This window comes from Hemicordylus capensis, chromosome 11 (genome assembly GCF_027244095.1).
Source record: "Hemicordylus capensis ecotype Gifberg chromosome 11, rHemCap1.1.pri, whole genome shotgun sequence".
NCBI lineage: Eukaryota > Metazoa > Chordata > Lepidosauria > Squamata > Cordylidae > Hemicordylus > Hemicordylus capensis.
In genome coordinates, this window is record NC_069667.1 from 29,294,128 (window position 1) to 29,320,520 (window position 26,393).

General features: G+C 53.9%; 1 protein-coding gene across 15 annotated transcripts in view; it reads left to right on the forward strand.

The window, feature by feature from the left end:
- Nucleotides 1-26,393, forward strand: part of MID2 (midline 2) — a 97,074-nt gene that overhangs the window by 69,616 nt on the left and 1,065 nt on the right. For 7 of the 15 annotated variants that reach the window (XM_053273678.1, XM_053273676.1, XM_053273679.1 and 4 more), the window contains 7 exons: nt 544-651; nt 4,415-4,563; nt 5,798-5,925; nt 10,026-10,169; nt 11,296-11,457; nt 16,702-16,909; nt 17,837-20,674. In XM_053273678.1, the coding sequence (XP_053129653.1) occupies nt 544-651; nt 4,415-4,563; nt 5,798-5,925; nt 10,026-10,169; nt 11,296-11,457; nt 16,702-16,909; nt 17,837-18,242 (1,305 nt within the window). In that variant the 3' untranslated portion in view covers nt 18,243-20,674. Of the gene's footprint in view, nt 1-543; nt 652-4,414; nt 4,564-5,797; nt 5,926-10,025; nt 10,170-11,295; nt 11,458-16,701; nt 16,914-17,836; nt 24,889-26,393 lie in introns of those variants that run through there. The other 8 variants (XM_053273688.1, XM_053273689.1, XR_008311615.1 and 5 more) reach the window with 7 other exon arrangements.

Consider the following 26,393-nt stretch of genomic DNA (forward strand, 5'->3'; position numbering starts at 1 on the left):
AGGAATCTGAGGCTCAAGCCAAGATGGGTGGCCAAGACTTGAAGATGGCTTCCCAAACCAAGTGCTCCTCCCACCAAAATGCAGGGGATGTCTGAACAGCCCCCCCCCCTCCAGGAGTCTCTGGTTCGTTCCAGGAGAGCCCGCCCCCTTGCTCTTGGGACCAATGGCGGTGAAGCAGGTGATGTAGGGAAGGCTGGCCAGGAGAAGGGCAGGGCTGGAGCCTCCCTCAAGGCAGTCGCAGCTGCTTCTGCTGCTGAGTGGGAAGGCTGCCGAAAACCTCCCCCCGCTCAGCCCAGGCCCAGGCATCACGCGCACACCTTGGAGATGGGGGTCCACACTTGTCTCTCCCCTCCTACCCACGGGCAGAGGCGCTCTTGCCCCTGCACGTCCGGGCCGAAGTCCCCTGGGGGCTGCCCCAGCTGGTGTGATCTCCCAGCAGAGCATGATGGTGCTTCGTTTGCAAGGCCTTGAGGTCCAGGCTGCACCCCTGCCCTCAGCTCCCCGGCACCTGCGTGCCTTTCAACCTGCCCTCTTTTGGATTAGGTGAACACAGCCATGCACGAGGCGAAGCTGATGGAGGAATGCGACGAGTTGATGGAGATCATCCGTCAGCGCAAGCAAGTGATTGCTGTCAAGATCAAGGAGACAAAGGTAGGCCCCGTGCTGCTCTCCCTATCGCCCTCCCCACTCTGTGCCCCCGTCAGCGTGGTACGGCCTCCCCCCATTGTGGTAGAGCCTTTCCCTCTGGCTCCTGTGTTGTTTGCAAGTCTGATGGCTTTCTTCTTTTGTATGGATCTGGGAGTCAGAGACCTCCCGCCACTGGCCTCCGCGGCGGCCCCACCAACCTCCACAGCTGCTGCAGCCAGCAGGAGGAAGCGAGCCGGCCACGGCGCGGCATGATGACATCACCTCCCGGTGCCTGTGATCCCCCAAAGAACAGTTGCCGGACGGTGATGTCATCCAGCCGCGCCACAGCTGGCTGGCTCACCTTTGCCAGGTGAGGGGACTGTGGCTGGAGGGCTGTGGAGGTGGCCGCCAAGGAGGTGGGCGGCTGGGCTTCCCCACCACGCAGCCTTGCTGGGCAGTGGCTTTCAGCCGCCCTTGGCAGGGGAACGGGGAGGGCCGGAGGCTGGCAGGGGTGGGGGGGTGGGGCCTTGTGCAGCTGGCCTTTGAGTGCCTTTGGCCGACTGGGCCCCCGCCTGGCCGCTGGGCCTCCCAGTCCTTGCTTCGCAGGGTGATCCTGAGGCGAAATGAGGTGAGGATCAGAGAGCTTGACTAGGCGCCCCGAGAAGTGCCGTTGAGACTCTGATGCTCTGGGGGTAGGGAATGGAGGCCGTATCGGTCCAGCGGGAATCTGCGGCTCCTGAAAGCAGTAATGCCAAGTGGGAGACAACGGCAAGCAGACGTGGCCTGCAATGCTGTGCACACTTATTTGTGAGCAAGTCCCATTGGACTCGGTGGGATTTAGTTCTGAGTAGAGATGTTGGATCAGGCTGCACATCTCCATAGATCTGTAGCGAGCCAGTGCGGCAAAGTGGCCAGAGTGCTGGACTAGGACGGGGGAGACCTGAGTTCAAATCCCCGTTCAGCCATGGAATTCACTGGGTGACTCTAGGCTAGGCACTTCTCTCTCAGCCTAACCAACTTCACAGGGACATTTGTAAGGATCGACATAAAAATGTTCCCTGCTCTGGGCTCCTTAGAGGGAGATATACCTGTAAACACAATAAAGAAAACAAATATCTTCCAAAACACGGCACTTAGGCAAGTTCTGAGTTGGTACTTGGGTGTTTTGACAAGAGAAGCTTCTGGAATTCTGCTGCTCCTGGATTTCTCCTTGCATTTTGGAGGTCTGAATTATGTGGGCTCGTTTCCAAAGGGAGACCGATGAATTAGGAGCCTTCATTGTTTACGTCGTCATTTCTGAATTTCGTGCAGAGTGCTGTGGACGGCCAGTTTGCCTGAGCTGCCAGTTCCTTCATTTTCAAATGCATGTCTTCCTCGCTGCAGCATTGTATTGTATTTTTGGAATTGCACAGTACACAGAATCCCGACCATGGGGAGCTGTTGCTGAGAGATTCTGGGCCGCGTGGGGGGCAGGAGCACTTCGGCAGGCAGAGGTGACCTTTGAAGTCCAAATGTTCACTTAGATCAAGCCTTGACCAGGTTCTTCTGCATCGAGGAGCCAGCCCAACCATTTGAGAGCTGGACATGTGACGAAATGGCCAGGCTGACTGCGGCCGCCTTGGTCAAATCGAGATCTTACGAAATAGCACTGCTCCGGAGTATCCTAGTCCCGGCCGCACAGTCACCTTTCTAGGCTCCCTGGGCTTTGTCCAGCATTTCAAGGGCTGGGATGCTCCAGGAAAGACGCAGCCGGGGAGCTGCCCTCTGCCCGCCCTTGCAGTCCTCGGGGGCCCCTGCCTGGCCAGCACAGCCTCTCGCAGGACCCCGGGGGAGTGCAGGGCTTCGTCCACCTCGCCATGCCAGGTGCTGGCAGCCCCTGCTTCTGTTTGGAAGTCCTCTCTGCACACAGACACCCCCCCCCACTTTCCTTCCTTCCTGCCTTCTGATCATGTTCTTGATGAGTCTGGGCATAAACGTGCCATCCATCAGCCCATTAAATCCCAGCAGGAGAGTCATTTCCTTGAGCAAACAGCCATTTGAAGTTGGGTCTGCCTGCTGCTCGCTGGAAGGAGCCTCTCCCTCTCCCTCTCCCTCTCCCTCACTTGCTTGGCATCAGCTTTGACATTTCCAGTAATGATGAATGAAGGTGAGCAGTGAAGGATTGGCAGGAGAGCCAGCCAGCAGAACTGGCGGGGGGGTGGGGGCGGGGGGCGCGGTGGGAGGCGTTAATTGCTCTACCTGGCTGCACTGATGCATTCTCTTTTCTCTCACCGCTGCCTCCCAGATCTTTGCTGTTGAGCGTTAAAGGTAGACTTCCTGCCTGAGGAAATCTGTATTTCCCAGCTGCATGGATGCAAGTACACTCACCCCTCGTGGGACAGGCCTCTTTGCACCATGGCAGAAGTTCACTGTTCCTGCACTGTGGACCCCGGGAACCCCGGGTTCTATTCTGGTGAATAGAAACTTAATAAAAGCAAGACCCAGAGGCTATTCACACGATTGCAGAAAATCGGGCTAGCCTCCGCTAGTCCGATTTTCTGCAATTGTGAGAACTACAGCCCGGTGGTTCTTGAGTGGGTAACCCGCTCAAGTAGCCCACCCCTAAAACCAGGTTTGCGGAGCGAGCACTCCACAAACCCGTTTTTTAAAATCGTGAGTAGCTGCAGCATGGCTCCATGCCGCGGCTATTCACGAGCATCTCCAAGAGAGGGCTGAGAGAGACTCCTGCCTGCCGACTTGGAGAAGCCGCTGCCCGTCTGTGTAGACAAGACTGAGCTAGATGGACCAAGGGCCTGACTCAGTCTGTGGCAGCTTCCTCTGTTCCGAATGTCAAGTGTTCAAAATGCTTCATGCACATGATTTCAGTTCTCCTGTCCAGGGGTATCGCTACCCGTCCTTTGCAGGTATGGGGCTGGGGGCAAGGGAAGAGTGGCTTGTGGATGAATGCAGGGTCAGCAGATGTTGTTGTATTACAACTCCTGTCATCCCATGGGCTGGTGGCTGATGGGAGTTTTAGTCCAGCAGCATCTGAGGATCCCAGTTTGAGGATCTCTGGGGTTGAAGCTGAAGGGAGATCTGAATGGAAGGAGGAGGGTAAAGAAATGAGTCTTCTAAAGAATCATCTGCTGGTTTCCTTTACACATATGAATGATTTTGGGTAAAGGTTTACACAGAAGGCTGCTTCCTGGAAAGATACCTGTAATTAACTCAGTGAGTTTTGAGATCGATCTCTTAGTTTTATCGTCATGTTTCTGCCGGAGTCCATTCCTGAATTGTTGGTATGCTGCGCTTTTAGACCAAGCAATGGTATCCCTTCAAGAAAGAAGTTTTGACAAGATTTGTCGTGGAATCATATTGGAGCACATCTCATTGGAACTGCTGACAATGATGAAACATGTCCCTTAGCGCTATGCATTTTCTTTGTTCATTTGTACAGTGTGCTTCCTATATTACAGCGTTATAGTTCACAATGAGTGGATCTAGTACTGTTGTCCACAAGGCATCACTTGCTCCATTGCACATCCCTTTAGTATTTCACTCTAGTGAGGACCTCCTTGTGTTCTCCGTACTCTGCTTGAGAATTGCCCCTTCTTTTTCCTCCCTGGGACGGACGGACGGACTTTGCAGTTCCTTCTGTGGCTCCCCCACGAGGGTGAATTCCATCCCACCCTTGATTCTGAGGAGAGCTCCTGCAGGTGCTGACGGAGTCCCTGGAGGGGCCCGCTGCCAGTCCCTGAAGGCGTTTCCAGGGGTTGCCTAAGCATGCCGCCTTTCCCCTTTCCAAAAGGTGATGAAGCTGAGGAAGCTGGCCCAGCAGGTCGCCAACTGCCGACAGTGCCTGGAGCGCTCCACCGTCCTCATTAACCAAGCGGAGCACATCCTGAAGGAGAACGACCATGCAAGGTTCCTGCAGACGGCAAAGAATGTGGCGGAGAGGTATGGCCCAGATGGCTCCTTCCTCCTTCCTGGGCCGAGGGAGGGTATGCAGCCTTGTTTGGCCCGCAGGAACACTTGGAGTATTGTGGAGTATTTATTTGGCCCCTAGGAGCATTTGGAGTATTGGGGGGTACTTGAAATAGTACCAAGTAGTACTTTGTAGGGCTTGGCTGGTTCAAAGGTGGGGGGGGGGATCCCTTTAAGCACGGGGGAGGGTGCTCTTACCCCTCCCGCCACATTCCCCCCACCAGGGCTGCCTCTTAAAATGGTCCGGCACGGTGGCAGGGTGCCTCCTTGCTGCCCTGGTGCCTCCTCGGACCAGAAGTGATTGGAAGTGCCTGGTGTGCATGCACACACGTGCTCATGCACGCATGTCACAGAAGCCTGCCCGGAAGCTTCAATCCCGAAGCCTTGCTTTCCAATCCGGCCTCTGGGCTTGCTTTGGTTATTCTGTGAAGTGGGAGGGAGAGATAGGATCTGAGGCTTCCGTTCCCCTCTCCCTTGATAGATTCATTACTGAGCCTAGCACTGAACACGGAAGAGCAGGGGGAGAAAGGGCCCGTAGCTCAGAGGCAGAGCCCCTGCTTGGCCTGCAAAAGGCCCCCAGTTTCATCCCTGGTGGCAGCGGCAGCAGCATCTCAGGCAGGGCTGGGAGACCCTTGCGTGAAGTTCGCAGCTGTGAAAAAATGGCATTGCAACACAGCCTAAGCTTGGTCATACCAGGGCTAGCGCCAAGTAGAAAAAGCGAGAGAGAAAAGCAGAGAGAGGAGAAACGCTCACATGGAGGATACGGAATTAAAAATCAGACCCAAAGCATAGGTTGCAGTTAAATTTGGGACTGAGGCCTGAGGAGGAGGAGGAGGAGGAGGAGGAGGAGGAGGATAAACTTATTTGTATGGCTGCCCTCTTTGGGCAGCTCACAGAATAAAAATAAAACATGCAACTGAAAATGAAGCAATAACACTTAAAAACATGTAAATGGCTGAAGATTACTGATCTGGAGACTTTGTCATTTCCATAGCCCTGTTTGAGCTTTGGGCTGGCTGGTCCTTTCTCCCCCGGCCAACCTCTGGCATTGGCCATTGTGGCCCCACATCTTAAGTGCTGGCATCTTGTCCCTCGCCTCCCTTCTTCACGGCAAGGCTGTTTGCAGCTCTTTAAATCAGAAATCAAAGCACCTCTGGGAGTTACAAACACCACCTAATGTATATTGATGCTCTCTTCTGTCTTTCAGGGTCGCCATGGCAACCGCATCCTCCCAAGTTTTGATACCCGATATCAATTTTAACGATGCCTTTGAAAACTTTGCGTTAGATTTTTCCAGAGAGAAGAAACTGCTGGAAGGACTGGATTATCTCACAGGTCTGTGTGCTGGCTTTGCAATCTCTGCGGCCTCGTCTGCTTTGCTGCTCTTCCCTGGGGATGGAGGTGGGGGAGGCACGTTCCTTCTCGTTTGCCCCGAGTTTCTTTGCCTCACTGTGGCAACTTCAAGTGGGCTGTGTTTCCACCAGCCCAGAGCAAAGAGGTCTTTTAACAGGGCTGTGTGTGACTGACACGCCACTGCAGATCATGGGAATGTGGATTAGCAGCAGGCCAGTGTGGACCGTTCAAACACTAGTATTTGGACTGCATATCCAAGTCCGGCTTCCCCACACAATCAAGGGACACTCCAGAAGGTCATCAGGCTCTATGGCCTCTCAGGGCATCCCCTACAACTGAATAGATGTATATAACCATAATTTAAATTTTATTTATATAAAAATGCACAAGGCATTTTACATTTCTTACAACAAAGAGCAAAAGATGGTTCCCTGTCCCTAAAGGACTTGCTGTCTAAAAAGATACTAGCAACAGCCACTGGAGGAAAGCTGTGCTGGGGTTGATTTGCTCTCCCACTGCTGAATATAAGAGAATCACCCATTTAAAAGGTGCCTCTTTGCTCAGTTAGCCGGGGACGTTTTTGCTTTTTAATCACCTGGGCCAGCTGGTCTTAGTCAGTCACGAGAACCAGTGTGGTATAATGGTTAGAGTGTTGGACTAGGAGTGGGGAGACCCGAGTTCAAATCCCCATCCACCCATGGAACTCACTGGGTGACTCTGAGCCAGTCACTTACCTCTCAGCATCACGTACCTCACAAGGTGGTTGTGAAGATAAACATAACCACGTACACCTCTCTGGGCTCCTTGGAGGATGAGTGGGATGTGAATGTAAAAATAAAATAAATTCAAGGGGGTGGAATCAACGTTTCAACCAGTTCCGCGGTGTGTTGAAAGGACTCTTCTGTAAGTGGACACATGAGTTCACCAGACTCTGGAAGCCAACACAGCAAAGTCTCTGTGTTTTTCCTTGGCCACCAGTGGAGGCTGGAGGACCGATGCTGCCCAGGCTCTTTGCCGTGACCTGCACCTGAATCCTTTCCTGCTTGTTCTGGAGTCATGTCGAAGGCAACAGGGCCCCTCCCACCACAATCCAGCCTGGGAGGAATGAGCAGGGGAGGCTTGGAGGGATGGGCTAGTGGCCATAAGGGCCCTGCCCCATGCAGAGAGGGAGAGGAGCAATGGACCCAGCCCCATTCGTGATCAGCCTGCATTCATAGCAGCAGTGGGTTTTTGGAAAGCAGAAGAGCTTTGCAGCCAATGTCAGCATCACTTGCTTACCAAAAAACTAACTTCTGTGTCTGCTTTCCATGAGAAGGGCTGAGTGATGAGGCTTCTCCTTCTCTGTTTGGTATGTTAGCCCAAGAGGTTCCACCTTTGGGTCCCCAGATGTCATTGGATTACAGCTCCCATCATCCATGGCTGCTGTGAATGATGGGAGTTGTAGTCCAGCAACATCTGGGGACCCAAGCTTCAGAATCTGTGTTTTAGGGCAAGTGGATAGAGCTGGAGACTGACAAGCACTTGAGGAAATTCAAGAAAAGACCAGCGCTGTTTGAGTCCAAAATTCTGATTCCCCTTAACTTCTTTTAGTAGAAAATATAAAAATTTAACATTGTGGAGAGGGATGTGGTTTGTTTCCAGGGTATCATTTCAATATAGCGTTTGAGATTTTTAAAAATGTTGTTCATTTGAAAAGCAAAACCAAATGAGGGAAACCCAGTTCTGTCTGGACAGCTTGGTTTTAATTAGGTTGTTAACCTGATTATGTCAGTGTCAGGTTTCCTTACTGCAGCCTTCCTATGGAGTCTTCTCCCTGCATTCTCTGCGAGGGCGGCCCTCCACACCATCTCTCATTTCCCACAAGGGGCCAGTGATCCACTCCAGCAAAATCTCCTGATGGAGACTGGAGCTACAGAGAGGGAGGGGAAGCACAGGATTCCCAGCTGGAGGGATGTGGCATGGGGTGGGAGCAGCACAGGCCATGAAACCAGTGGGGGAGGGACCTTCTGCCATCCTGGGGGAGGCATAGCAGATGCTGATTAATTGGCGGGGGGGGGGGGCGGGAGTTGGGAAAGTTTCCTCTGAAGCCAGGAGGGAGACCTCTTGCTGTCTTCCCCGTCGTTCTCCAATGCATTGATGCTGCAGTTTGTGAGATGCCCCTTAGGTCAGTGTGTTTGAAGCAACTTGCCCGAAGGCAGGAGAGCTGGTCTTGTGATAGCAAGCATGAATCGCCCCCTTAGCTAAGCAGGGTCCGCCCTGGTTGCATTTGATTGGGAGACTACATGTCAGCACTGCAAGATCTTCCCCTGAGGGGATGATGGGGCCACTCTGGGAAGAGCACCTGCCTGCTTGCCTGCAGAAGGCGCCAAGTTCCCCCCACCCCCGGAAGCCTCTCCAAGATAGGGCTGAGGGAGATTCCTGCCTGCAGCCTTGGAGAAGCCGCTGCCAGTCTGTGACGTAGACAATGCTGAGCTAGATGGACCAAGGGCCTGACTCAGTATACAGCAGCTTCCTATGTTCCCATGACAGCCCACAACTCAGGGCCAGAACGACATGTGGCATTTAAAGCATGGTTAGCCCTAATGGGCTTAGTCTGTCTTCAGTCAATACCAGCCAGATCAGCTGCTGATCTGATAATGGTAGGGAGTAGGATTGAAGCCTTGTAGCACACCTCCCCACTTTCCTCTGTCCTGATCTGGATGCTATTGACTAAAGAAAAACGAAGCCTGTCGGGTCTAATGAGACATTAAGGCAGAGCTGCTCAACCTTTGATCCCCAGATGTTGTGGCTGAGATGATGGGAGTTGTAGTCCAGTGACATCTGGGCACCTGAGGTTGAGAAGCCCTGCTTTAAACATCATCTGTCGTTTGGCCCTCAGTGGCAGAGATATGTTTTGCACACACTAACGTCTCGGGGGGGTCTGCTCCTTTGCATCAGCCTCTTCCCCAGACCCTGACTGATCCTCTGCTGCTGGGACTTCCCATACCAGGGAAGCTGGAGTCAGCACAACCCCTGGATGCAGCCCTGCCTTCCTCCTCTGGCAGCTGCAGAGACAGCGCATAAGAAATTGGGCAAGTCCTCTTTAAGAAACAGAGCCTTCCCTGGGGAAGGCCAGTCCATTCTGGCACAGCTACTGCAAGCAGCTGCTCTTGTGTTCCTGCCTGGAGCTAGGCAAGGTGCTGACTCCTTTGCCCTTGTTGGAGCTGTCCATGGCCTGAATCCCCCCTAGATCTCTTGTCTGGGCAGACACGACAGCTCAGCCTAGAAGAGGGCGATGGGAAATATTGGGCTAAGTGAACTAACGGTCTTGCTCTGTGTAAGGCAGCTGCAAATGTCCCACGCAAAATGAGAGTGACAGCTGAAACAGCACAAATGATAAATGCTCCTGGCACCCAACAGTATGAAACCCAAGATGAAAAGATTTGTAGCGGTTTCCATAACTTGTTTTCCATCTTCTGCTTACTGCAGCTGTGTGTGCCAAGAGCACTTTTTATTTGTGTGCTTCGTATTTGCCAGGATGCTCATATCTGATTTTCATTATTAGGAAACTGGGAGCAACCTTTTGCCAAAGTTTATTTGTTTTTGAGATGCTGGCCCTACCTTGCACGGCTTGTAAACTGGGAGCATCTCAGCCCTTGAAATGCCTCTTTTGTCTTTGGATCACGAATATTACACCTGGGTGTAATACAACATTGCTCAGGGCTTCTGAGACTTGGGTGCCTGGATGCTGGACTACAAGGTGCCTCATCTTTGGACCCTATTGTGACTAGGGATGATGGGAGTTGTAGTCCAACCACATCTGACCACCCAGGTTTAAGAACCCCTGCATGACTCCATTTTATTGAATCATTTTCACTGAGTTATGTTACCTGAGAAAAGAACTCTTCGCCGTTCTGAGTGCAAAATATTGGGGTTGGGTGGCCCCCCCCCCATATCACTTCTAACCTTTTCCTCAGTTTCCAGCCTGTAGCCAGCATGACTCCAGGGCCCTCATCTTTTCTGATGGCCAAAGCACACCAGAGAGAGAGCCACCTGTCCTGCCATGCAGCTGACCCCCGGCCTGTCCTCTGTCGCCCCTGCAGCCCCCAACCCGCCCTCGGTCCGCGAAGAGCTGTGCACCGCCTCCCACGACACCATCACTGTCCACTGGATCTCGGACGATGAGTTCAGCATCGGGTCCTACGAGCTCCAGTACACCATCTTCACCGGCCAGGCCAACTTCATCAGTAAGTGGCGGAAGCCCGGCCCCCTGCCCAGCTGCGTCTCACAGGCCGCCTTGGAAGGGCGCTGCTCCTCCGCTTCGTGAAAACCACTTGGCCAGTTCAGGCAGCAGGGACAAGCACAGTTGAAGTCGGCTCCTGTGCCACATTCCCAAGAGCAAGGTTGTGGGCCTCCTGCCCCCCCCCGCCCCGCCCCGCCCCACCCGCAAGCATCTACTTCCAATTTAGTTTGCCGTGGACAAAGATCGGCCCAGTGGTCTGGCACACCCAACCTTGGTTTGTTCCAGGGGCTGCATAACTCCAGCCTACCTGCAGATGTTGGACTACCCCTCCCATAGTCCCAGACGATTGGCCACTGTGGCTGGGAATGATAGGAGGAACTGGAGGGCTGTTACTACCTTAGGATGCAGGTGGGGGGACCGCATAGTGAATCAGAAAAGCCCTGTGGGAAGAGATCCAAAGCCCATCCAGTCCAGGAAGAGCTGGGCTTGTGATCACATGAAGGATCCCCTTTGCTGAGCAGGGTCCACCTTGGCATGCATTTGGATGGGTGAACACTCCTCTTTGGGTTCTCGCCTTGTGTGGGGCTTCTTTAACCAAGGCCAGTTCAACGGAGCCGGAGCTCAGGGGCGGAGCCCCCGCTTGGCCTGCAGAAGGTCCCCGCTTCAATCCCTGGCGGCGGCAGCAGCATCTCCAGGTTGGGCTAGCAGAGGCTCCTGCCCGAAACCTTGGAGAGCTGCTGCCAGCCAGTGCAGACAGTGCTGAGCTAAACAGACTAATGGTCTGACTTGGTATAAGGCAGCTGCTTAGCTTGCTATGCATTCTTTGTTTGCGTTATTTATTGTGTCTTCTGTCCTGCTTTTCAACCATCAGATTCCAATTGTTCAAAATCCATAGACTATTAGAACGGGCAGGAACCTTGCAGCTCTTCTAGTCCAAGGATACCCAGCTTTAACCCCCCAGCTGGACTGCATCTCCCATCAACCTCGGCCTCCATGGCCAATAGGGAGGATGGGAGTTGTAGTCCAGTGACAGCTGGAGGGCTGTCCAGCCCATTGCGGACGATTGCCAACAGGCGGCCAGAGTGAGGGACCCTGCTGCTTACGTTGTTGGGGCTCCCTTCTTCCTGCAGGCCTGTACAACTCCATGGACAGCTGGATGATTGTCCCCAACATCAAGCAGAACCACTATACAGTCCACGGGCTGCAGAGCGGCACACGCTACATATTCCTCGTCAAGGCGATCAACCAGGCCGGCAGCCGGAACAGTGAACCCGCCAGGCTGAAGACAAACAGTACGTGCCTTGGGGGGGGGGGGTGCGTTGTCTTCTGGAGGGCGAGTGGGGAGGCCAAGCCAAGTTGCCAGTGTTGATGGTCAGTTCTGTATCTCTTCTGCACTAGGCATTTAGAGTCATTTATTGCATCCACCGTTCCCATCACTCCCTAGGAAGCGCTTCTCTCAGAAGGAAAGTCCGATCAGATCTAGTCTGTCTCTTGGAGAGAACGGCTGAGCTTGGAAGAAGCTCCTTTTTGATTAAAAATGTATCACTTGGATGTTTACCATTTCAGCAGGGGCGCCAAGAAGGGTCGCTTCCTTGCTTGACAGCTAAGCCAAGCCCTACCGACCTCCACCTTCAGCGGGGCCAGGACGTTCCTGGGAGGCGGGGGAGGTGGTGCGGCCAGGCTGGCTGCCTACCCGGCGGAGAAATGGAAATGAGGCCAGGTGCCCTGCCTTGCAGAGGACTCCATTTGCTAGATGAAGTCAGCACCTAATCCCAGACCTGGTTTGATTCTTTGCCGTGGATCGATCTGCCGGTGTCAAAAAGGGAGCCGGGATTTCAGGCAAAAGTGTCACGGCAATGCTGAGCCTAGTGATTATGGTACCAATTGTCACAGAGTCTGTCAAGAGCAGAAAAAAGGTGCCTCCCTCTCCTCTTAGCTTGACTGTTGCCTGACTATTGAAACCAGCCCCTTTCAGCTCACCAAACTGCATTTAAATCTAGCGAGTCGCATTTGGGCCTGCCGTGCTCAGATTTCGCTCTGCCTCCTAATTAACGTTGCTCCAAGGCTTCTGCAGGAGATGCCCGCAGGAGGGGCTCCCGGGACCTGAAATGCCCTTGCAGCCTGCCCCATGTGGGCATCTGCTCCCTGTCCCCTTGTGTGGAAGGGAGGAATTGGCTCGCAAGCCAGGGCTGGCTGTTCTGCAGAGGAGGCTGCCGCTGAATCAGTCCGTCAGTTGTTTTGTGGCTTCTCACCAAAGGCTGTCGCAGTCTAAGCACAGTGATCATCAATCCAGTCGGAGCCTGCAACAAACCCTTGCTGTATATCCCAGGCGCAGGGGGAAACGGGGGACGCTGTGAGCTTCTTGTCTGTGTGCGTTCCACAGAGCCACGCCATCCTCTAATCAGCTGGGGCCATTATTCCTCTCTGGGGCCAGCCTATAGCTTACAGTGCAACCAATAAATGCAGATGGCCTGAATAGCGCCCCCTCCGGCAAAATGCATTTGCAGGAACTCAGGAGTACAGGGAGGGTCCTCCGGTCCCGGCTCGCTGACGGCACAGTGTGCAGCTTCAGCTCAGTGAAGTGGCTCAGCTCAGCATGTTGGCTTTGCTTGGCCTGGGCGTGAGCATCCTGCGAAGGTGTGCCCGCGCCGTGCCCTAAGCACCCTGGCAGCTGCTTTTCCTGGAGGAGGAGCAGCAGCATGCGGGTGCAAGGCCTTCCATGCCATCCGCCACCAGCAGAGTCCCCTGCCACGGTATGCCAGATGTTGCCGGCCACAACACCAATGGCCTTTGGCTGGAGATGCTGTGAGCGGAGACCTCCCCAGAGCGGCTTGAAGGAGCAGCACAGGAGGCCCTTGCGGGGATGCGGAGGAGAGCAGGGCAGCTCCTGGTGCTCCTGCCAGGCGTGGCCAAGAGGGAGAGGAGAGGCAACGCTCCTGCCAGGCTTGGCGAGGCTCGGACCGGCCCCCAGAAGCTGCTCCAGTGGCAGTGCTGGGAGGCCTCTGGCTGCCCTGCTAGGCGGCTGCCTGCCTTGCCTCATGGATGGGCCGCTCCTGTTGAAAAGCGGCTGGAGAGGGGACCTTCCTGGGCAAGGGATCGTGGGATAATGGCCTAGGGCAGGGTTTTCTTTCTTTTCTTGCTTCTCTCCTGTGCTGGCATTATTTATTATTTATTTATTATAAAAGATTTTATACCGCCCTTCCAAAAGGCTCAGGGCGGTTTACATTAAAACACCATTCAATAGCAATAGCAATAGCACTTGCATTTATATACCGCTCTATAGCCGAAGCTCTCTAAGTGGTTTACAATGATTTAGCATATTGCCCCCAACATTCTGGGTACTCATTTTACCGACCTCGGAAGGATGGAAGGCTGAGTCAACCTTGAGCCCCTGGTCAGGATCGAACTTGTAACCTTCTGGTTACAGGGCGGCAGTTTTACCACTGCGCCACCAGGGGCTGTAAAATTTAATTGTAAAAATCAATTTACAATTAAAACAGAAATTATAAAACTGCATAAAATAATAATAAACAATTATAAACAATTTAAAACATCGTAAAACACCAATTAAATAGCCAAAACAATTTAAAAACAAGTTTTAAGAAAGCTGAGAAAGCTTGGTTGAAGAGATGTGTGTTCAGAAGTTTCTTAAAAATTGCCAGAGATGGGGAGGCTCGTATCTCAGCAGGGAGCGCATTCCGCAATCTTGGGGCAGCAGCTGAGAAGGCCCGTCTCTGTGTAGCCACCAAACGAGTTGGCATGAATCCCACGCACAGTAAGTGCTATGAGAACCAAAACACTTATTAACTATTTAGAAGACAATAGAAGCATGCAAAGGGGTTATAAACTGGAAGTGCATCAGATGTGCCCAAGTGAGCATAAGCACACCATAAGAGAGCAAAGATGGAGAGACTGCTAGGAATCCCACGTTCCGTTTTGCTTCAGCAGTCGTGACAGGTCGGCATCCCATCTGCATGCAGGCAAACGCCACAAGGCCTTTGATGTGGTAGGTGTGAACCCCTTTAAAAGAATAAACTGTACGTAAATCCAAGCCTTCTTGGTAATGTACAAGCTCCTTATGCTTGAGGCAACTCACAGCGGCACTTAAGATCTCCAATCCGTCACGGCCAGTAAAGCAGGCGGGGTGCTGCTGTTCAGCATCATTGTTCACCAGAAGCCCTCCTGGGAAGATGGGCCTGACAGCCCCTCCTGAATGGTTTCAGAGATGCACTCTGGCAGCTTCTCCTGCAGCTGGAGACCAGATAAAGATCTGCCTCCACCCAGCCCTGGGCACACATGTGTCACAGAGCATTGAGGCATGTCCTCAACTTGGTTATGGGACGGAAGTTGGGGTCTCCATAGAGCTTTGGAACCCCCTCGAGAAGGAGCTGACTTTCTGCAGAGACAGCTGAGCTCCAAGGTCTGCCTGTTGTATTCAGCTGGTCCGGAGGAATAGTGTGCAGCCGGAGAACTCTGGAGCTGGCATGTCTGTGGCCAGCTTGATGTACTGGTGGAGTGTTGTATTTTGCCTGGGGAGATCTGGGTTCAAATCCTTACAAGCCATCAAACACCCTGGGTGACCTTGATCTCCTTGCTGTCTCTGTGCCTCACAGGGTGAGGGTGAGGGAGACAATGAGCTCTTGGAAGGAAGGGTTGGATAAAAATGCAATAATTGCAGAAGATGAGGTGGAACTGTCTGCATCTCCAGCCAGTAGTTTAGGGATCTATGGGGATGAGGCCGTAGTTCAGTGGTAGAGCATCTGCTCTGCATGCGAAGGGCCCAGATTCCATCCCTGGCAGCATCTCCAGGTAGAGCCAGGAAAGACCCTTGTCTGAAATCCTGCAGAGCTGCTGCCAGTCAGTGTAGACAACACTGAGCTAGATAGGGCAAGAGGCTGACTCAGCAGGCAGCAGTTTCCTCTCTAGCTAGGAACCCTGACCCACTGAGCTCCTAGTTCAAGTCCTCCCTTGCACCTAGGATGTGCTGCAGGATCTGGGTGTAGTAGCAACATTAGGCAGGTGTGGGAGCTCTGTGCAATGGGTACCATTCATTATTATTACATTCAGTTGGGGTGCAAATCAATCAACCATCTAGAAAAGCAGAAAATGTGTTTCCTCAGCCTCCTCGGACAGCCTTGGGAAGTGTGTGCTTTGATGGCCGAGTGTTGAGTCACACCATCATCATCATCTGACAGTGTCCAAACCTCATTTTCTGCCTTTGATTAGTTTCTGCAGCCTGAGTCTCCATGTGAGGGAAAAGACCCTTGAAGGCTGAGACTTTCCATCAGAGGTAGAAAAATTACTGTGAAACCAGGAGGGCGTCCTTCCTCGATGGTGTAATAACAGAGCGTCTGCTTTAGGGAGGAATTGGCCGCGGATGTAGGGCAGAGGGACTCAATGAGACTCCAGCGGTTTCTGCAGCTCCGCCAGATGATTATACCGGCACTTAAGGGGGCTGTTTCTCCCCTTGCAATGTGCCTGGATAACTCCCATTAATGCTAATAGAGAATAAAACCTGGAAGGAATTCAAACCATTTAGAGCTGATTTTTCCTGCTTTGCTGGATCTTCAGCTCCATTTCCACCCTCCCGGTTGCCTCTCCCTGCCTGTCTGTTATCAGTCCCAGAGCCGATGGAACTGTTTTTCCTGTGAAACGGGAGGTGGTGTCTGGTCAGGGCCATTCCAGTTCAAGCCTCAGAGGTGACTTATCAAGTTAATTTCTCTACTGGAGTTTTAAAAAAACCCAAAACCACACATAGGCAAGCATCTGGAAAATTTCCAAAGACATCTTGGGTTTTTTCATGTATCCCTTACCTGGGCAGCAGCCATAAAAACCAGCAGTGAGCTGCAGGCATCTGCTGGAGCAACATCCCTCTTACCTGCCTGTGTCCAGCACTCTTGTTCTGCTTGGAGCTATCTGGGATCCTGACCCCCTTTACTGCCATACTTCCTTGGGAGCTGTCCAGGGTATCTGTCCCTCCTGCAGCCCCAACCAATATCTTGATCTCTGCCTCAGTGGAGACAATTGAGCCCTGCCTGGAAGAGAATAGCGGCAAGGGAAAATGCCCTGCAGTCTCTTTTGTACTGCCTGTACGCATGTATGTGAACACCATTCTATGCATGTAACAGAATGACATGATGCCGCTTTTCCTGGTGCGTATCACAAGGTGGATCTATTCTCCATCATTGCATTCAGTTCTAGCATCAAGAGCAGAAATATTGTGGTTTCTACATGGTACCTGAATTGTTCAGAAAGAACTTCCTACCCTTCACTTTGGACTTCCTTGGCCAGCGATTGATTCTACATTCCAGTGAGCAACCGAACCTCTTCCTCGGAGGGGTTGCAGGCCAATTCCCATCATTCCTCTCTGCCTCAGGGTTCCTCCTGGGGAATGCTCTTCCTTTGGTCATTAGGGATGATGGGAGTTGTAGTCCACCTCGGTTGCCAACTCTTGAACAATAGCCGTGGAAAACAGTGGTGTGGGGCACTTAGGGGGTGGACTCTGCATTGCCTTCCATCTGTTTCTGCCCTTGCAGGCCAGCCATTCAAGCTGGACCCCAAAGTGGCTCACAAGAAGCTGAAGATCTCCAATGACGGCCTGCAGATGGAGAAGGACGAGAGTTCCTTGAAGAAGAGCCACACACCCGAGCGGTTCAGCGGGACGGGCTGCTACGGGGCGGCAGGCAACGTCTTCATCGACAGCGGCTGCCACTACTGGGAGGTGACGGTCGGCTCCTCCACTTGGTAGGCAACTCCGCAGCTGCAGCTGAGCTAATACGGGACGGCAGGCCAAGGCGCGGCCTGTTGTCCGGGGTGTGACGCTAGGGCCGCTGTGCTCCTCTTCCTGACGCAGGATCCCAAAGGTGTGTCCGCGTTCCTTATACGCCGTCCCCAGACACCTAGTGCGAGTACTGTTCTCTGCCAGAATACTCGTGCTGTACAAATCCAAAGCCCCAAGAGTCCAAAGGCCCATAAGCAAGGCGTGAACGCAACTGTCCTCTTCTGTCTTGCCTGTCTCGCAACAGAGATACTGCCTCTCTCAGTTCCCAGCCCTCCCTGGAGATGCAGCCGCTGCTGCCGCCGCCACCAGGGAGTGGGCCGGGGACCTTCTGCCTGCCACACGTCAGACCCATGGAGGGGCTGGCTCTGTCGATGGCCGTTTCCTCTGCTGCGGTGAGGCTCTAGCTCCAGGGTGGAGCCTCTGCTTTCCATGCCGAAGGACCTGGGCTCCATCCCTGGCCGCCTCTGCAGGTGGGGCTTGGAAAGACCTCTGCCTGGACCCCCTAGAGCTGCTGCCAGCCAGTCCAGATCTAGGTGGACCCGCTGAGTGAAGCAGCCTCATAAGCTGGCCTTGTGGTAGCCAGCATGAATTGTCCACCCAGGTTTGCATTTGAATGGGAGACGACCTGTGAGCCCTGTAAGGTCTTCCCCTCGGGATGGGAAAAGCAGCTGCCTGCTTCCATGCAGAAGGTCCCGTGTTCCCTCCCTGGCAGCATCTCCAAGAGAGGGCGGAGAGAGATTCCTGCCTGCAAACTCGGGGAAGCGGCTGCCAGTCTGTGTAGACAGTCCTGAGCTGGGGAGACCTGGGGTCTGACTCAGCATAAGGCAGCTTCCGGTGTTTCTGTGTCCCCATGTTTTTCACCGTGGCCGTTGTCTTTCTTGGCTCCCCAGGTATGCGATCGGCATTGCCTACAAATCGGCCCCCAAGAATGAGTGGATTGGCAAGAACTCTTCTTCCTGGGTCTTTTCCCGCTGTAACAACAACTTTGTGGTGCGGCACAACAACAAGGAGATGCCGGTGGATGTTCACCCCCAGATGAAGCGCCTGGGAGTCCTGCTGGATTACGACAACAACGTCCTGTCCTTCTACGACCCGGCCAACTCCCTCCACCTCCACACCTTCGAGGTGTCCTTCATCCTTCCTGTCTGCCCCACTTTCACCATCTGGAACAAATCCTTAATGGTCATCTCGGGCCTCCCTGCCCCTGACTTCATAGACTACCCTGAGCAGCAACAGGAGCACCATTGCAGGCCTCAAGAGTCTCCCTACGTGTCTGGGATGAAAACTTGCCATTGAGGAGCCTGTTGCAGCCCCCCCTCCCCTCCCCTCCCCTCCCCTCCCCTCCCCTCCCTCCCACATACGCCTCCGGACCTTCTGCGCAGCCAGGCTGGAAGGTGGGCCTGCATCTGGAAGGGCCGGCAAGAAGGTGTCACGTCTGGCTAGCTTGTATTCTTTGCGGTTCACCCTGGTGGGGTCTTGGGGACTGGGTGGGTTTTTTTGTTTTGTTGAGTAGCACTACTGAATTTTCTCCAGTGGAGTGGGCATGCCTTGTTTCAGTTTCCTGCTGAGGAAAGGGTGTTGTGGAGGCAGGGGCGGGGGGTGGGTCCTTCTCAGCTCCACCATGTTCAACATGTGCGAACTGCTTTCTGTGCGAAGAGGTCATTCCCTGGCCGCCATTTTGAGAGAGCCCTGCGGCAGAGGTCCTTCTCACGCTGGGGTGCCCAGGGGTCGGATTAGAACTCCCATCACCCCATGCCATGCAGCTGTGGATGGTGGGAGTTGCATTCCAGCCCATGTGGGAGATCCCCTGGCATAGAGAATGGGGGCCCGGGCCGGGAGCCTTTCACATCTTATAATCGCATGTGGCAATGGCATACCGGGGCGGGGGGGGGGGGGCACGCGTTTTTCTCATGCTGTGAACAGGCTGTCCCTGGGCCCTGAGAGGCCTTGGCCAGCTGCAGGCACATCCACAGGCCATGGAAGCCCGCGGTGGCTCTGACTGCCCATCAGTGGCCATTTGCATGGTACAGCCTGCAGGGAAGTGCCTTCCCCCCGGGGATTCTGCCCACACAGGGAGCAGCCACGAGCAAAGCAAGCCGCACTTGGTGCAGAAGTGAGTGAAGCCCACTTGGCTGCCGGAGGCAAGCAGTCGACGGCGGGGGTGTTGCTGGCGGGCCGCTTGCTTCCTGGGCCACAAAGACTATCCCATGTGGTGGTGGTGGTGGTGGTGGTGTCCAGACGCTCTCTGTACCGCTTTTCAGCCACAGAAGTTCTCAGAGCGGAAGGGCGCTCCTTGTCCCCAAAGGGCCCAGGAACGCAAGCCAGGCAGCTGCCACTGGGAGGGGATGGGCCAGCTGCTCTTCCCTTCTGGAATCTGAGGAAGGTCACCTCAGGCAGTGCCTCTTTTTCCACTTCTACGGGGGCTTTACTGGGGGGACGTGGGACCCGAGAACAGGACACCTATTCGGGGAAAGACGGGGCCACAGTTTAGAGTGCCCCCTAGACCAGCCAGCGTGCCATGGGGCACTGGCTGCTGCCTGGTGCATTACGCTGACTCCTTTGCTGTGTCCACACCCTCCCCTAGCGCCCCTCCCGCAAACACTCCCCTCCCGTTGCCCAAGAGGGCGTCCTGGCTCTCAAAGTCGGACATGGAAACTGCCCCCCCACACACACCCCCCTTTTGGAGCTGACTCGGAATCAATAATTGTGGAGCGGTGACACTGACTCGGCCCCTCATGCCCTGGGAAGGAAGCATCCCTCCCAGTGCCCCAGTGGGCTCGGCTTGCAATGCTGTCTGTAGACAAACCAAATAAAAACCACACTCTAGCTTTGCCACTTCAAAAATAAAATCTCTGTTGGAAGGCCAGTGCACCCCAATCTGTTCCAAGAAAATTTAAAAACTCTATTAAAAATTATTTAGGTGTGTCATCAGATTTAAGAAGCCAGGAAACACTGCTCTCGACCAAGTGTGTGCTGCTGAACCCAACCCGTCCCAGTTCTCACCATTGGCCTGGGCCTGGTCTCTGAGCTCGAAAGGCAGTTGGGGGGGAGGCGGGCACTCTGCAGAGGAACTCCGGGTGGGGGTCCGCCGAGACCCCGCCGGGAGTTTGCTCGCTGCTTCGGTCGAGGCGTTTGGGTGCATCTTTTGGCGCTGGTCTGACAAGGGCGTCGTGGACGAGTCGGGGAAACTTCTAGGGGATTTGTGTGTGTGTCTCATTCTAGCACAGCATGGCAGAGCATCTCATGGTGTCTGAGGGCAGAATGTCAGGCAGGGGTTCGGTGGCATGAGCAGGTGCAGAGGGCCAGGGAAGGGAAGGGAAGGGAAGGGAAGCTTCTCTACCTGGTGCCAGTACGGGGATGATGCCAGCACCAGGACCGGTGTGTGGCTAGGCTGCGTCACAGTGGCCCTGGGAGTTGGTCATGGGTTCCTGTGCTATCTCAAGGCAATCTAGATGCCAGTGTCTGGTATTTACAGGCTACTAGCAGGATTCTGCAGGTATTTCTCTGCAGTAATGGCTTCGTTTCTGTGCTAGCTTTTCAGTCATCTTCAGAATGTGTGAGGTCGTGGTTGTTCTCCGTGTTGTTCTGGAGGTGTGTGATTCGAATGGGTCTCTGCTTTCAATCCAAGGAGGCTTGTTGCTTTAGAGAATTAAATCTGAGAGTGTGACCCAGAAAGACAAAAATAAAGAGTTTTGGATGGAGAAGTCCAGGATTTTGATGACGCTAAAGTATTGCAGCCCTTTCCTTTCCTGTGACTTGCGGCTGCTGCAAAATGTTGATGGCCAGGCCGGATTTGTGAGGATTTCAGCTTCCATTTAAGTAGCCAAAGCTGATGGTTACTTCATGGTTAGCACCCGGATGGTTGGGAACAGAGCTGAAAATGTGGAGAAGCAAGTCTGCAGAAATGGTGGCAAGTGGCTTACTTTGCCCCATGACCTCCACTTCTACTCCACAGCCTTTCAAAACAATTTTGGCACTTTGCATGGACCTCACTCCCAATTCTGCAAAAACTCCTGTGCTCAGGCTGAGCTATTAAAGCGAGAAAGATTCTGCAAAATAGAATTGTGATGTATTTGCATAATTTGCTCTGGCTTAAAGAGGAGGCTTTTTGATGCAGAATTTGTGCCTGGGGGTGTGGGAGAGCTGAGCATTGAATACGAAGAGCGTCCTTTGTGCTGGGGTGTCCCTCAAGGAGAGGGGGTGCTAGGGTCCTTCCTGCCCCACTCCCAGAAATTCTGCGTTCTTGAAGGGAACTTAGCCTGTTCCCTTCACGTGGTGTTGCTGCTGCCAGAGGTCCTTAATGCCATAAACAGCATCCTCGCCTTCTGTCCTTTTCTTCTTGGGTTTGACCACATGGGCCCCCAGAATCCTCCTCAGTGTGACAGAGAGGGCAGTTGGCTTTCTTCTTTTCTTCTTCTACTGTGCAGATGAGACAACTACCTCATGGCACATTTCCAGACCTAAAGGAAGGCAGGGTCACTTCAGGGAACCTGCATAGTCCATGGGGCCAGGTCAGGGTCCTCAGACTTCAGTCCCCAGAAGTGGTCGGATTGCAGCTCCCGTAATCCCCAGCCACCGGAAGATGCTGTGAGTGTCCGAAGGGGACACTCCCCTGTAAGTTTTTCTTTCCGTGGCTAAACACAGTTTTGCAGGGGAGCGATGCGTCTGGGTGAGCACAGGATGTGGCTGGACGCCCCCCCCCCCGGGTGCTCTGCAGCCTCCTGCCAACTCTGGACCTTCCACCACTGTGTTCTGAAAAAGAAGAGGATGCCGGGCGGGGGTGGGTGGGGTCCCAGTTCCAGATGTCCATGCGGGATGTCCTGTTGGCCCCGTTGAGTTCCATGCCTGCCCATGTGCTCGAAAGGGGCAGGCGGAGGTGGGTGAAGGGGGCCCCTTGCATGGATTTGGTGGCCAGAGCAAGAGAAGCCACAGTCTGTCTGGCCCAACAGCCGGATATCCTCAGTGGCCCCAGTTTGGCCGGTGGCTTTTCTGTTTCTCCAAAGGGGCCTGACTAAGCCCTCCCTGCTTTGGCCCTGAGGGGCTCCCAGTGACTGCTGCTGCTCCTTGACCAGCTCCCGTGTATCTTCACATGCGGTGCCCAGGTGTCCGCAGGGTGGCCAAGCAGGAACTAGCTAGGGCTCGCCACCCATGCCCCTATGCATTTGGAGCCTGTGCCGCCCCACTTGCTTCAAGGCCATGCACTTAGAGGTCAGCATTCCCGGAGCCAGATCTGGCCCCTCAGATCTGGCCCCTCATAACCCCAGAGTACCCAGAGCAGGAAGCCTCAGCTCACCTCACCCCCCCCTTCACTGTGCCCCTCTGGCTGAGATGGTGAACCTGGGGCGGGGGGTGTATCAGCTCCGCTGGGGCTGCACCACTCCAGATTGGATGTTTCTCAATGCAAACAAATGATCCGCATCTTTTAAACAGAAAAACCCAAGAACCTCCGTGTCGGGGAGGAGCACCCTTGCCAGGCTAGTTTCTAGGTGGAGGGATTTCTAATTTCTAATTTAATTTTTTGCATGGAAGACCAGTTGGGCCGGTGAGCCCCCACTTGCAACCGGAAGTGCTTCTGCGGGTACAGAATGATAGCCTCCCTGGGGACTAGGAGTTCTCAGCACAATCAAGCCAGCTCATCAACAGTGCTATGCCAAATCACTAACGTGCCCTTTTCAAAGCAACCCTGTATTTCCTAAATGTCTGGATAGCCAGGCTCTGGAAGGTCTCCTGGGGAGGAAGCGCCACAGAACCAGGGCGCCTTGGAGCGGGAGGCTGCTCCTGCTGCGTTCCACAATCCAGAGCTGCCCGGGATGCCATGCAGAGCGTCTTCCGAGGCTCGTAAGGAATCGGGCCTCCTAGAAGAAGAGGCCACAGGGCCGCTGCAGGTGCCAACACTGCTCTCGGATTTAGAGCCACCCGGAGGTGGTGTCCTGAGATCCCCCCCCCCGTGTGACCTGTCAGCTCAGCCCCGCCTGCCTTCCCTCCGGCGCCCCAGAGCTCCGATTCCAAACGGCCGGCGCTTGCTTTGGGCCCCGCTTCCCAGGCTGCCCACCCCCAGCGCTGTCCTGTCACTTCACGCAGCCCCTCCAGCTGCTGTAGCCCCCCATTCTCTTGGGGGCTTCCCGTTGCGACAGAGGAGAAGGAAAGCAGCAGCGGGAGCGAAGAGCCCAGTGGCGGCCCTGGGCTGGTTTCAGCCCACGTGGAAGCCCGCAAGTTCGGCAGCTGTCTGGGCCGCTGCAGTGAAGGATGCTTTTTCATCCACTCCGAATCGCCTTTGCTAAGAGCACCGGGGTGAGAATGGCTCCTCACGGGGGCAGTGGACCAAAAGGAGCGGAGGAGGCACTTTCCCCGCAGTGCTCCTTTCACTCTCTTGATGTTTCTCGCAGGCTGGATGTTCTAATGAAAGCTGGGCACAACATTGCAGCTGCCGACAAATTAAGTCTCCCTTGTCGTGGGCTGGGAAGTGTGTGTGTGTGTACATGTGTGCCCAAGCATCTCCAGGGGAGAAAGATCTGCAGGGAAGGACAGACTTGGACCTTGGAGCAGGAGGTCCCAACCTTCGGCCCCCAGATGTAGTTGTTGGACTACAGCTCCCATCCCCCCTAACCCCAATAGCCCCCCCACCTCCCCCCTCATTGAGCAGCATATTCCTCCTTGGCAAACACATTCGGCTTCATTGTGGCCCTTTTACAGCCAGAGCACACGTTCCCCTGCCGTTTTCTCCATACACAAAACCTTCTGGCCCTTAAAGTCTTGGGAGGTTTTTCATGGGCTAGAATCCATGCCATCAGTTGCACAAAGTATTAACCTGCTAGCAGGGGTGTGTGTGTGTGTGCACACACACACACACACAGAGGAATAGAGCAAGACTGCACAGCTTCGGCCCTCCTGCAGATGTTGGGCTGCAACTCCCATCATCCCAGACTTTTGGCCACTGTGGCTGAGGATGATAGGCATGGTAATCATGCAGAATTTTAGCCAGATGATGGTGGTGTGGCCCCCATGATCTCACCTTCCACCGATGACCCATCTGAGACGACCACCTTCATTTGCCTCATGGACAGGCCAGCCATGAAATGCAAGAGCTACAGTTTGTCACCATGCTATCTAAAGCTTTCGCATATGCATGATAAGTAATTACCATTCATTTCAGTGGTAATTGGTGAGAACTGAATGGTCCTGTATTGGCTGTCTTAACGAACATCTGGAGAGGGACAGGAAACCATTGTTCTGATTCAGGCCTAAACAAATAGAATCAAATCTCTGGGCAAGTTCTTCAAAATTCAGCAAGTTCAGACTTTTGTGTGTGTTTGTTCTTTTGCAGAGAGACTGATCTGTTTGTCATATGAACACAGCAGAAGGGATTGCTGGCAGGTAAAAGCATCTATCACGTTGGAAGTTGACCAGGTAAATAAGCCCTGTTCCTGCCTGCATAGGACAACTGGGCCATAGAATAAATGGATGCATATTGGACATCAGAAACAGAGCTTGAAAAACCAGTGCCAGCACATTTTAAGCTCCAGGACACTGTGCTGCTGACCTAACGGTGCAATTCTGCATCAACGGGAGACTCCAGTGCAGGAGTGTTGCTAGGTACTTAAAGGACCTGGGTCCATGGGCCTGGCTAAGGGCCCTCTGTTTTGGCAATTAAACCTGTTCCTGTCCTCTAAAGGAACCCAGTGCTTCCTTCCAGTTCTCAAAGCCATTCCTCACCACTGCATCCATCCACATCTGGCAGTGCAGAGGGACAGGGCACTGAAGGACTGGTCCAGGGCAGACACCCAGGGGGCCCAAGGCCTCCGACACCCCTCTTGGCATTGGGGTGGCATTGCCGGGGTTAGAATTTGACAAGAAGTTTAATTCTGTCTGTTTAGGCCTGAACCAAGACCGTGGTTTTGTGGCAGTTGCCTCATGGGCAGCTAGCCTGGAGGATGCAGCGCTGGGGGGGGGGGCAGAAACGCAGGAGGGGGGCAGGCCAGCCAAAGCTCAGGCGTGTGTAGTCAACAGCAAGCTAGAAACCAGAAGCACACGGGGGAGGGGGGTGAGTCAGGAATTGGGACACACTGGTGGCCAGAGGTCATGAACATGTCAGAGGCCAAGCTGAGTCAGACAGGAAGGAATCCTTGATACTGAGGCAAGGCTGGTTTCAGGCAGGAAGTTCTTATAGGCTTCATTTTGGGGAAGAGAGCCAATGGCTGGTCTCATGGGCCGGGCCATACGCGGCTTTAGGAATTCCAGGGATGCTGCAGTGCAGGGCCTTGCCACAAGGGGCAGCAGGAGGTGGAAGTTGAGGCAGAACCTGGCAGGGTTCCTACCCCACTGGAAGTGTTAATTCAAGTGGCAAAAGGGGGGGTGATTGTGCGTAGCTTGTACCCACTGACGCTTTATACAGCAGTGTCGCAGACTGGGCCTCTGGCACTCCTGTCTACTCCTGTCTCTAGGCATACCTGGCAACAGAGGAGAACTCTTTCTTTATCGGATGTCGTGGGCTGTAGTCCAGGAAAGCTTCTGTGTTGCACAAAATCTGTTAGTCTCTCAGGTGCTGCAAGGGTTTTGATCCGTTTCAGCAAAAATAGCCACCCGAGCTATCCCTAAAAAATCAAGCATTTTCCGCAGATCAAGACTCCACGCCTCAGCATGCATGAGCACTCTCTCCGTGTGGCAATGTCCAGTGGCATGAGGCAGTTCTGTGTCGGAGGCAGGACCCTTTAGGGCCGTGCGGTGGGCCAGGAAACTCCCCTGTTAATGGAGTTCACTCTCTCTGTGTGTACAAAGCAGCATGATGGCAAGACGTGGGGAGTCATCATCCCTGGAAGCAGGTCCTCCCTTGGACTAACTAGTGCAAGAACTCCCAACTGTGGGTCCCCAGATGTAGTTGGACTACAACCCCCATCATCCCCAGCCTCAATGGCCTTTGAGGGCCCTTGCTGTAAGCCCTGCATCTGCTCCGCCTTACCAAGAGCATCCCGAGTGGATGCTTCCTCCCCAGAGATGCTTGTGTGGAAGACCATTGTTGCTGGGGATGATGGGCTCTGTAGTCCAACAACATCTCTGGACTCAAGGTTGGGAACCTTTGGATTCGTGCGAAGCTCCACAAATGCCTTCTAGTCAGCAATCTGGTGGCAGCAGTTCAGTGCTCAAGGTGGCCCTGCCGCCCCTTGGCCAAGAGGCTCTCAGCACCCCTTGAACCGGCAGGATGGTGGCAGTGCTTCCTGCATCCTCTCTCCCCCTGCCTCACAGAACCCCTGTGTGCGAGCTTGCTTTGCCTCTGGAGATGCTGCCTGTTGCCTCTTCCAGGGCCCAGGGCTGTGCCTGGCTCCTTGTATCCTCTGAGCTGCTTGGTACCTGGTTTGGGGATTGTGGTGACATTCTGGTTACCGTGAGAGCTGTCAAGAATTACTTTTCATATGTAACATAATCAGAGCGGGGTTTGCAAATTCTTTGTTA